The sequence below is a fragment of the Cupressus sempervirens genome, chromosome 10, assembly GCF_028749045.1.
Source record: "Cupressus sempervirens isolate cs-2001-9-10 chromosome 10, ASM2874904v1, whole genome shotgun sequence".
NCBI lineage: Eukaryota > Viridiplantae > Streptophyta > Pinopsida > Cupressales > Cupressaceae > Cupressus > Cupressus sempervirens.
The window spans coordinates 628,665,415-628,677,862 of NC_143127.1; the positions used below are offsets into that span (position 1 = coordinate 628,665,415).

Consider the following 12,448-nt stretch of genomic DNA (forward strand, 5'->3'; position numbering starts at 1 on the left):
CTATTCAAGGGTCATCACAGTTTCCCCCTCTCGATTTTTCTTGTCCTCAAGCAACTTAACAATGTCCTCCTTTTCCCAAGTGGCATCTTCACTTGGCAGATGTTTCCATTCAATTAAATATTCCTTGATGGTGCAATTTCTTAATTTCTTTGCCCGACTGTCTAGGATAATTTTAGGACATAAGATGAGTTTTCCTTCATTATCTAATGGGGGTAGTTCATTACAAGGAGTTGTGTACTATCCAATGACTTTCTTAAGTTGGGACACATGAAACACATTATGGATTTTATGGCCTTCAGGGAGTTCGAATTCATAAGCTACCTCATCCAATTCTTTGTAATACCTTGTAGGGTCCATAGAAAGGAGGCTTTAATTTCTCCGCTCCACTTTGTTTTTGAGTGGACTGTCTGTATGGGTGTAGTGATAAGAACATGAGATCTCCCCTTTCGAAGGTCCTTTCTCTGTGTTTTTTATCGGTATAGATTTTTTGTTGATTTTGATCTTGATGTAGATTTTCATTAGGGACTTCATGATATCTCTATTTTGTTGAATGAAGTCTTGTACCTTAGGTACATTACTTTCTGGTTGCAACAGTTCACCGAAAGCCAGAGCTTCATACCCATATAGTGCCTAGAAAGAACTCATCCCTATTGACATGTGATATTTAGTGTTATAACAATATTCTCCCAAATGTAGCCATTTGATCCACGCATTTTGTTGTCCTAAATAAATGATTTCCTCAAGTCCAAATTCGCACTTTGATAATTTCGCATATAGGGACTCCATTTCTAAGATGGTTAAAAATTCCTTAATGTGTTTGAGATGTTCTTCCCATTTCTTGTTGTAAATGAGAATATCATCAAAGAAAATGAGTAAAAATTTCCTTAGTTGTTGACGGAAGATATGGTTCATACAAGATTGGAAGGTTTTAGGTGCATTAGTGAGGCCAAAAGAAAGAACTAGGAATTCAAAATGGCCGTAATGACAACAGAAGGCTGTTTTGGGAACATCTTCCTTCCTCATCCTAATTTGGTGATACCCTGATCTTAGATCAATTTTTTAAAAGTATTTGGCCCTATGTAATTCATCCATTAGTTCATCAATTCTAGGACTAGGGTATCTATTTTTAATTGTCTTTTTATTGAGGGATCGATAATCTATACACATCTTCATTGTTCCATCTTTCTTTTTCACAAGGACTATCGATGAAGCAAAAGGATTGCTGCTGGGTTGAATATGTCCCATTTCCAATAATTCCTTAATGGTTTTTTCAATTTCTTTTTTAAATTTGTGAGGATGGTGATAAGTAGTGGTGATTATAGGTTTTGCTCCTTATAATTCAATTGAATGTTCAAATCCTCTTTTTGGGGGTAGTTCGTCGGGAATATCTTCAAAGACCCTCTTATGCTTCCTAAGTTTGGGTTGAATGTCGATATGTGTTATCTGGTCATGGGTGGAGGATTAATCAAGGATCATACATTGAGCTATCCATTCTCCTTGATTGTGTCGAAGAATTTTTTCCATTTTGTTGCATGATACCAATTTTAGAGAACCGTTTGGTTTTCCTTTTAATATTTTACTTCCTTCCCTTGGTGTTGAAAACATATCTCAAGGTTTGGGCTATCGATTGTATTCTTCCCAAGGAATTTATCCATGGCATTCCTAGAATGATGTCGTTTTGCAATTTGACCACAAAGAAGTTTCTCTTGATTATATGATCTCCTATCCTAATTTCTAACTGTGGAGTAATTTTGGTACACTGGTCCATGGTGCCATTGCCCATGATTACTTCAAATTCCTCAAACTCTTGAGTGGCTATCTTTCATCTATCCACAAGTTGTTGGCTGATAAAATCGTGCGAGGCTCCTGTATCCACCAAGGCGGTCACCTTTTGTCCTTTAACAATTCCTTTAAGTTGGAAAGTCCTGTTCTCATTTCCTTGAGTGATGACAGCTAATGTCCCATGCTCAGAATCTTCCATTCTAGCCCTTTTTGCAGATCCTTCATTGAATGTTTCTTCCAGATTATTCATTTGCCCTCTTTGCATCGGTGTTCCTTAGTCCATGGTTCCTTACACTTGAAACATAATCCCTTCTTAATGAATTCGCCCCATTCTTTACATCAATGGTCTTTATCCCATGGCTGTTGACAAAGAAAACATTTTGTTGGTCTTTTTGGTCCTTCATTTCAATTTGTTTTTGGGGGACTGGTTTTTGTTTTTTCCTTTGAAGTATCATATTCTATCATTTTTGCTTTTCGGATGGCTTCTTCTAATGTTTGAGGTTCGAAAGGCTTCACCCTTATCTTGATATGCTCCGTAAGACCTTCAATGAACATATAGACCCTTCTCTTTTGAGATATGTCAAGAACCATGATTGATAGGCTTTGAAATTTGTTGGTAAACTCTTTAATAGTCCCAATTTGCTTGAGGTGGGTTAATTCTTGAAAATACCATTCTTGTTCTTTTCGGTCGAATCTACTAATGAGTTATTGTGTAAATTCACCATAAGTGGTTATACTCTTGTGTCCTAAAGTGATAATTTCATGATGCCAACAGTTATGGGCTTCTCCAGTTAGATGGATTACTACAAATTTAATGGCATTTTCCTCTGTCATAAGGCTGAGGGATAGTTAAGTATCAAATTTTTGTACCCAAGCTTGTGCGGTTTCTTTCCCAGAACCATCAAAGTATGGTAGTGTCATTTTGCCTATCTTGGTGCAGAGGTCTCTTCCCTCCTAATTTCTACGTTTGTTGTGGTTGGCTAGAATTTTGGTTTCGTAGTATTCTTTAAAAGGAATAATCCTTTGTATCTCAGGTTCTAGCCTTGCATACATTTGAGTTAGTTCTTCCACACTATTCGTGACCCATTCACCTTCTTCGATAATAGGCTCTTCCCTTGGGAGGAATGATGGTAGTGTAGGTCTAAGGAAAGAGTTTTGAGTTGAGTTCTCATTCTCAGAGTTATTAGATTGAGTATCTCTTGAAACTAGAGTGGTTCTTTCAATCTGGTTATTAGTGCTCATGTTTTGAATGGCTTGGAGTATTAATCAATTTGTCCTCTCAAATCTTTCATTGGTTTGTTCCATGAAGTTTCTTAATTCTTGGGCTAGTTGTTCCACCATTGCTTTTCTTCCTCTAGTACGTTGGTATGTTTGCATGAATTGTAATCCACAGGTTGGCAGGATTATGCTTTGATACCACTGTAATGTCCTTGGATATTCTCCTCACAAATTACCTGCAAAACTAATATTAGTATAGCATAGCATCAAATAAAATATAATCCATTCTAAGTTAGTAAGGGGAATTGATCCTAGGATTGTCTCTAGGTCGGGCATAATGCCATCTTTCCATAGAGCACTAATCCAAGATCTCTTGGATACGGACACCGTTATCCAAGCCTACACATATGCATATGATTGGGTTTCAGTATATATAATGCCTATGGGAGTTTGGGGAATTCATAAGTTCCTTCAATCTCCCTCAGATAGCAATCCATCTGTAATGAATATATAGTTCATTTTTTATGGTAACCATATCTGCCTAAATTTAGGTATGAACCCTAAGACTATGGTGACCATGACAATCACTGATAGCCCCCCTAAAAATATTGAGATCCATTTCTAATGAGCATTACACTCATCCTCTATGGAGTCCTAACTTCATTCCTGAAAACTATCTCTAATGAATATTGTATTCATCGTCTGTAGAATTCAGGCTAAGTAAATATGATGTAACTAGGATGCAAAAGAAATACCAAGAGAGGTAAAATTTAACAGCAATTATATATCTATATAATATATACATATTTTACCTTCTACCATGCCAAATATTGTTGTTCCAATTGTGATCTTTTCTTGCACTCTCCCCCAAACTGTGGCGCATGTTTTATTGTCTTTATAGGCTGGAGGGAGAGGGAGTCACATCCCCTCAGTCGCACCTTATGGTGGGACTAATCGCAACCTTTGGCTGTGATTCAGTCACACCATAAGGGTGTGACTATTCACATCCATGCGTTCGGTAAATGGCTTTTTTTTTAATTTGATTATTATTATTTTGTTAAAAGTGTTTGTTTATTATATAGAATAATATATATTATATTATATATATTAAAATTTATAATATTTAATTATATATATTACAATATATGGTATTTTATTACTACTATTTAATATACTATATCTATGTAACATATATATATTATATAATTTATTTTATGAAAATTTTAACAAAAGAAACCCTGATTGAACTCTGATTATCACAATGAATAATCGTAGGATTCATGGATTGACCAAATAATCCCACAAGTAACTTTCTAAGCCAAACTGCTTCACAAGAGGCTATCGCTATTGCAATGTATTCTGCTTCTGTAGAACTCTGTGCTATTGATGACTACTTTCTGCATATCCAAGATATCATTGTTGATCCTAAACTGAAACAACATCCTGAAGTACTTTTTCTATCATTAACACTTCCACCCCAATTTGAGTCTGTGAATCCATGTAAATCCAAGTCAACTTTCTCATATTTGAGCCCAAAGTTAAGAGTGCCTTGTAAGTAACTAATGATGTGTTTGACTGCAACTAGATGAATCTCTTTTGGCTCACACATAAACTGACTTAAGGCATTAACAACATAGTAAATATCAGGTCTTGTATTTATCAAGTACATAAGGGACCCAATCATCTGTCTATAGAGAGTAGAATCTATGGAAGCTAATTCTACTGCTGCTTCCTTAAGTTCATGTAGATTAGTTTCCATTGGAGAAGACATAGACTTGCAGTTCCACATTCCAAATCTCTTCAAGATATCTAATGTATACTTTTCCTAATTAAGTATGATGCTGTCAGAATTCTACCATACTTCCAATCCTAAGAAGTAATCAAGGAGTCCTAAATATTTCATTTCAAATTCTCTGATTAGATCTTTCTTGCATTGATCTAGAAGATGATCATCACCTGTTATTAATAAATCATTAATATATAGTATCAATATTATCATATCATCTTTATCCCTTTTATAATAGAGCTTTGGATCAACTTCATTCTTTGAGAATCCTAAACGAGTGACATACTTATCAGTTCTTTCATACCAAGCCCTTGGAGCCTGTTTAAGCCCATAGAGAGCTTTCTTGAGCCTACAAACAAAATTTTTAGGGTTATGAGTTTTAAATCCTTCGGGTTACTCCAAACATACCTCTTCTATAATCTTTCCATTCAGAAATGTAATTTTTACATCCATCTGATGTACTTTCCATCTCTTCAATGCTGCAATAGCTAGTATAGCTATTACAGAAGTGTATCTAGCATCAAGAGCAAAGGTTTCTTCATAATCAATCCCCTCTTTCTAATTTTATGTCCTGATAAGTTTTCAGTTAAGGTTTAAAATTCTTTAAATCTCTTAAAGATTTCTTCTGATTCTTTACATCTTAAGAAGTAAATCCAAGTTTTATTAGAGAAGTCATCTATAAAAAGCTAAGTTGCCGATTCGGGTTCGGGGACGGGTTCGGGTTCGGGGTTCGGTTCGTGGGTTCGGGCAATTTTTTTTTCCCCATTTGGGTTCGTGGGTGGGTTCGTTAGTGTGTATATATATATATATATATATATATATATATATGCAAAAAAAATATAAACTCATATAGTTGTAAAAGTAAAACTGAGTCATTCCATAGTATGAATATATCAATGTTACTTGATTATTGATCAATGCCAAATGTCAAAGATAAACATTAAATACTCACTCATTAATCTATGCTAATGTTGTAAATAAAATCATACATTGAATTACTAAAATGCAAAATGGAATTTCAAAACATAGACTACTTCATCAGATTGATAGATAATAAATTATGACTTAATAAAGTTTGAAACTGTGAAACATAGTGATAAATCATAAATGACTCAATGAGTCAATGACAAATGTTTAAACATAGTTTATCAAAGATGCAAATGCCCTTCAAGGGTCAAATGGGTCATCAAAATATGAGGGATCAATGGCTTCATCCTCATCTATATCATTGACATTTTCCACATCATTGGAACCCAAACCGGTTCCACTAGCCCCAGATGCAGCCACATCCTCCTCCTCGTCCTCCTCAACATCTAGCAAGGCAATTCTAGATATATCTTGGACAGTCATATCCAAGTTAGAAGTCTCAGGTAGTACATCCCACAACTTCTCTGGTCCCTTCTTATATCCTGGATCCTTGCGTGATAAGAGGCGCCAGTTGTTGTGAATAAATACCAAGTCCTCTGCTTTCTTTGAACCCAACCGGTTACGCTTCACTGAGTGGATAAAGGAGTATGTACTCCAATTCCGCTCAGCAGCAGAAGAGCTTGCAACCTAGAGAGACAACCAACAAATTTTAAAAAATTAGCTAAGTAATTTTACAATACAATAGGAATTTAAGAGTGCTAATTCGACAAGCTAAGTAGCCATAAGAAAAGGAAAAAAAACTTAAATACATACTTGTGACAAGATCTTAATGGCAAGAGGTTGGAGGTACATGTAACTTTCCCCATGTAAGTACCACCATCCAATGGCATCCAATTTACTTTGGTCATTGATTGCATCAGGCTCTGCATTTTTGCTTGAGACAAAATCAACAAACTCTCTCCTAACATTTGATGCCACATCAGGATCACTAAAGAGCCTGTTAAGTGCCCTCTTATACCCAGCAGCAACTTCAGGATCTCTATATGGTGCCACTCTACCAGGAATCGCAAGTATCTCACTGCTATAATATCTAGGAGAAAGTGCATATGCCAAGAGGTGCAAAGGTGTAGTCATCTTGTTCCAACGATGTAGAACAATTTTCTCCACCTTAGTGTACAAGGTATCAGGATCCTGCTCTCTCCTCTGAATGACCTGGGATGTCAAATGATGTACATGTAAGTTATCTTGATGTAGTGTTAATAACTTAATTAAAATCAAAAATCAAAATCTCTCAATAAACAAGGATAAAGTATTGTATAAAAATTTAAACTTACTGATTTCATTCTTTCTAGCATAGAGTCCATGGCATCATATATGTTTCCCAAACAAGGCTCATCCGTGTCGGCATACCGAAGCATAGACATGATGGGCTCGGTGAGTTCTAATGCATATTCCACCCTATTCCAAAAATTATCACTCAAGATCAAATCCTTTACAGTTTTGGCCTTTTCTGTATCAGCTTGCTTCCATCCACCCCATTTGTTGCTAATAACCATTTGACCCAATGCCTCTTTCACCCTCACAAGTCGTCTAAGGACGATTGTGTGTGAAGCAAACCTTGTTTCAGCAACCTATTACCATGTTAATTCAAATTGTAAGTTAATATGATAAGTTGATAACACAAAAATTTAAGAATATGTATTAAATTTTGTAAAGTATGACACAAAAATTAATATGATAAATGAAGCTAAATAAAGTTTAAAATTTACCTTCAATAATTCCAAGCGGGAGAAAGTTCTGAAAATTGCTTGTGACATATGGTGGTTTGTCACAAACATTTGGATCTGCTCACCCTCCTCATACACATTTTTCATCCATTCAATTTGGCTGCCCATTGTTTTCATCACCAAGTTCAAGGTGTGGACAGTGCATGGTGTCCAAAAGATATGCTCATATCGTGCTTCTACCAAAGCACCTGCAGCCTTACAAACTTTAGCATTGTCCGTTATTACTTGGACAACATTGTCAACTCCCACGGACTCTATGGATTCAATGAGAAGTTGGGCAATAAAATTTGCATCCTTTACTTGCCCTTCACAATCAACCGCCTTCAAAAACATTGCCCCCTTGGGGCAAACAGCAATCACATTTATTAAAGGACGGTTTTTGCAATCTTTCCATCCATCAGAGACAATGCTCACCCCCGTTTGGATCCAAGAATCTCTTATTGGTTTGAGGAGGTTTTCTACATTCTTTCTCTCCTTATGCAATATGGTGGTTCTCAACTTTTCATATCCAGGGGATTGGTAACCATGAGGTGCATCATTTATTGCTTTCACCATCTCTCTCCAATAAGGGGATCTCACTAGATTGAATGAAACACCATTTGTAATGAGGCAACGCCCAACCTTTATATCAGCAATTTCTCTCTTGTCATTTTCAAATGCCGTATCTAATGGGCCTCTCTTGCGGGATGCGGGTGTTTCTATTTCATCTTCATCCATAGATGGGGTAGGTAGGAAGGGATGTGGTTTACTAATTGTTTGAGAGGGTGGTGTTGGTGGTATTTGCTTTGACTTATCTTTTTTTACCTTTGACACTAACCTATCAGCCTCTTCTTGTTCTTTTAACATGCCTGCTATTTGAGGAGCTGACAACCCTTTTTTACCTCCCTCTGGGGGCCCCTCACACATGGAAATCCCTTGACCTGGTGGACCTATCAAATGATGTTTAACCCGGAAATAGGAGCTTCTATATTGGTTTTGGCAAAAATTGCATTTCCATATATACCCTCCCCCACCAGCACATTGCTCAATTCTTGTTGTATACTTCCACAAAGGAGAGCCTTTATCAATTTTAAATCTTTGGGATCCCACCCCACCCACTGAACCCTGACTACTCATTCTTGGATTCTTGCAATCTATAAAAACAAATTTAAAAAAATATTTCAAAACTTATACAAAACTTGATAAAAATTTAGAACAATAAATATAAAAAATTTAAAAAACTAAAAACAAACTATGAAAGAAGCAAAAGGAAGGATCAAATGCATACCTGGAACACTCAACACTGATTATTTGAAGGATTTGAAACTCCACAAATAATCTCTACAACCTTCTCTTCAAACTTGCAAAATGGCCACACCAAAATGAGAGAGCAAAATGACAAAGCAAATGAGAGATTAGATGAATGAAATGCATCTAATAGGCCTTACTTTAGGGTTTGGCAAAAAAAATAATGAAAAAAACATTATTTTATTGCTTTTTTGGGCCACTTTTTGGCCCCACCTGCCGCGGGTCCGCCCGGATTCGCCCGGGTCCGCGACCGGTCCGGGCAGGGTCCGCATTTTGGCCTGCGGGTCCTCCCGGGTCCGTGCTTGCACGGACCCGGGAGGACCCGCAGGCCAAAATGCGGACCCTGCCCGGACCGGTCGCGGACCCGGGCTCGGATCCGGACCCGAATGAATCCGGACCCGGACCCGAGCTCCAGGGTGCGAATCCGGTAACTTAGATAAAAAGTATATAGTACCAGAATCCCCCAAGAGAAGGAACAAACATAGATCCACATAAATCTGAGTGGATTAATTCCAAAACATTGTTAGTTTTTCTAGTGCTATCAAGAAATGGACTTTTGGTGTTTGTACCCAGAGTGCATCCTTTGCATATGCTTGAATGATCTTAATTTAACTTAGGTAAACCATTAACCATCTTCTCCATAGTCGATAAGGTTTTGAAATTTAGATGCCTTAATCTTCTGTGTCATATTTCATTTTTATCATTAGCTTCATGAATTAAGGCTTGAATGGGTTGACTAGGTTCTGAATTTAATTCATACAAGTATCCCTTTCTTTGACCAATCAATTTTGCTTTCTTAAGTGAGGAGTTCTTAGCCCAGGTCATTGCTTTACCATCCATGAATGCAACATTATGTTCATCATCTTCAAGTGCTGTAACTGAGATTAGTTTCCTTTTTATTCCTGGTACATAGAGTACTCCTTTGAAATGTAGAGCTACTTGACTTTAGTTTCAAGGTGCAATTCCCAATTCCTTTGATTGAATGAGTGGAATTATTACCGATGGTAACTTCGCCATCAACTTCTTCAGACATAGAGTCTAGTGCTTCTTTGTATCTTGTAATATATCGGGATGATCCACTATCAATCACCCACGCCTTGCTTGATACTTCATTTGATAGTGCCGAATACAATACACGATTCTCAGGATCATAGTTATCATCTTTAGTAATGTTTGTATAGTTTACTTACTGTTTAGAATTCTTAGAGCAATTAGATCTGTAGTATCCAAACTTTTTGCATTTGAAGCATTTTACTTTGTATAGATCTTTCGTAGATTTGTCATTCCTTTGATTGCCTTTCTCTTCTTGAAATGCTTTTTCTTACCTTTATAGGAATTTGTGTTGAGAACATGAAGTTTTCAACTTTCCCCCTTTCTTAAGTTTTCTCGATTCTTCCCCAAGGCAATCTCCCTTATGTCTATTGAAGTCAAGAAGATTGTTTCTGGCACTTACTCCTTGTGCGAACGTTTCCCATGAATCTGGTAACCCATCTATAGCCATCAGCTCTAGTTCCTTGTCAATTATGGTTCCTATACTTGCAAGTTCATCTCTTAGATTGGCAACCCATAGGAAGTAAGAATTCATCGATTCTCCCTTCTTCATCTGTATACGATTTAGTTTCTTTTTAGTGCGAGGACTTTAGTTGCATTGTTGACCTCGTATGCATTTATCATATTAAATGTTGTTTGATGTTTCGTTAGCATGGGTACTATTTAATTTTTTACTCCATCTAATATGATCTGCATGGCTTTCCTGTTTCCTTTACTCAGATCGTTTTATTAGGTTCAACAATAGGTTGTTTGGATGCTGAATCAACAAGTTGTTTTACATCATTTTCTTCAAGAATCATCATGATTCTGAATTTCCAAGCATCAAAGTGTTCTTTCCCATCAAATCTGTCCTCAGGTCTGATTGTGTATGCCATTGAAGATAGAAGAATGATGCTAGATATATATCAAGTCTGATTGTTTAATTTGCAGAGCCTAGGTTCGACTACCAGAGCTCTAATACCATGTAAAGTTTCTGCAAATTCTAAGTGATCAAATCTGAGATAATACCTTTCTCTGTGCTTGCTGAAGATGATCTTCCTTAATCAGGCTTGTATGAAGAAATGTGTATAATATATTTATTATTCTGAATTTCTTTATTGCTGCATTAATTTGTAAGGGGCAGACTTGCTTAAAGGAGTAGACTTATACTTGTTTGTGTGTCCTTTAACTACAACCAAACCCCACATATATAAGGTAACCAAAGGGCATGTCCCTTGAAGGGACATGACCCTATCTAGGTCGGCCTTTACCTGACTTCCCATAATCAGCACCAAAGGAAGATAATTAATGTTTGTTATCAAACTAACTAAGGTTAGTTTAGTTTCATACTTAAATATCATCACTCAAGGGAGAAACCAATCATGCCTTAGACAAGGAGCAAGTATTAATAGGCCATTCATGCAAGAACAGATCTGAATGATCTTGTGCAATCAGATCAGTATAATATCAAAGTTACAGATTTAACAGTGTTAATATACAAATTGAGGTGAATTCATCAAGGCACACTATGCAATTTAAGATCTTTGCAAATGCTTCATGAAAGAAAAACTAGGTTTCACAAAGTTAAAGGTTGCCATCAGTATGTATGGCATGCGCTATATCGAAAGCAACCCAGTGGCATCCTTGAAGAAGGTGGCTAAGGTGGTGGTTTTGTCGGGGGATGTTTTGTCCAAGTCCCCAAGTCTTAAAATTGTACTGTCTAGGGGATGCAAGGATTTTTGGGGGATGCGTCCCTGTGGAATCTGAACCGCTAAAACTTGTTAGTACTCTTCTTGATGTTTCAACTTTAAGCAATCAATATGATAGCAGATATGGGCAGGGTGGTAACTTAGGGTGCTTGCTTTGGGGTTGACAAGGTTCAAAACAAGTAGATAGTTCTTAGGTGCAAGTGTGCCATGGTTTGAATTGTCTTTGACATGAGTTCTGTTACATATTTTTGTCAACAGTTTTAGAAAAATAATATTACCATCTCTCTCATGATGCGCATGCTTGTATTATGAGCTTTGTACTTGATGCCATCAAATATACAGCTCAATTATGTACATTCAGTTCAAGAAAATGGCTTTGTTTTGTTGCTATTGGCATGATTTGTTATATTACATCAATTCGTTATTTTTCCTTATACTATTGTTCTTGACTTGACGATTAATTTTTTGTCAATACTAAAAAGTACTTTTTAAAAAATAAATTGTTTTGTTGTTTATTTTTCCTGGTATATAATATGTCCTGCTTATTTGTGAAGCAGTTAATATGCTACATATTGATATATAGTATTGGTGGTGATCAGTTTGCGTATTTTTATGAATCTGTTGATTGTCTTTCTAAATTACAAAGTACAAAGGGATGTTGATCATAAATACAATATATTGAATCTTTGTCTCTCAGAAAAATTTATTTGTGCATATTTTGTAGGTACGGATTCAAGATTAAGGTTATGGGACGTTGAATCTGGTTGCAACACATTAGTTAACTATGAGGCCACACGAATAAGACCAAGTAAAGCTATCCAACTAGCTGTTACTCCTAATTCATCACTTGTCTTTGTTCCATGTTTAACATCTATAAAGGTAGTATTAGTGGTCTATTCAATTTTATAGTTGAGCTTTTACTTTTCATCAAGGCAAAGACTATGTCGCATATCTGTAGCGAGACCCAGAAAGTTGACAGCATA

The 12,448-nt window shown here is 36.4% G+C and overlaps 2 protein-coding genes across 7 annotated transcripts in view; one reads left to right on the top strand and one right to left on the bottom strand.

The window, feature by feature from the left end:
- The window catches only part of ATCSA-1 (Transducin/WD40 repeat-like superfamily protein), a 133,838-nt gene that overhangs the window by 68,046 nt on the left and 53,344 nt on the right, over nucleotides 1-12,448 (top strand). For all 6 annotated transcript variants that reach the window (XM_089803862.1, XM_089803858.1, XM_089803863.1 and 3 more), the window contains one exon: nucleotides 12,190-12,344. In XM_089803862.1, the coding sequence (XP_089659988.1) occupies nucleotides 12,190-12,344 (155 nt within the window). The remainder of the gene's footprint in view (nucleotides 1-12,189; nucleotides 12,345-12,448) is intronic.
- LOC149535409 (uncharacterized) lies at nucleotides 5,830-8,627 on the bottom strand. The gene is made up of 4 exons (XM_089805320.1): nucleotides 7,423-8,627; nucleotides 6,988-7,284; nucleotides 6,467-6,865; nucleotides 5,830-6,340 (listed from the first exon to the last, which is right to left on the bottom strand). The coding sequence occupies exons 1-4, from the start codon at nucleotides 8,554-8,556 to the stop codon at nucleotides 5,954-5,956; spliced, it is 2,217 nt and encodes a 738-aa protein (XP_089661446.1). The 5' UTR covers nucleotides 8,557-8,627; the 3' UTR covers nucleotides 5,830-5,953.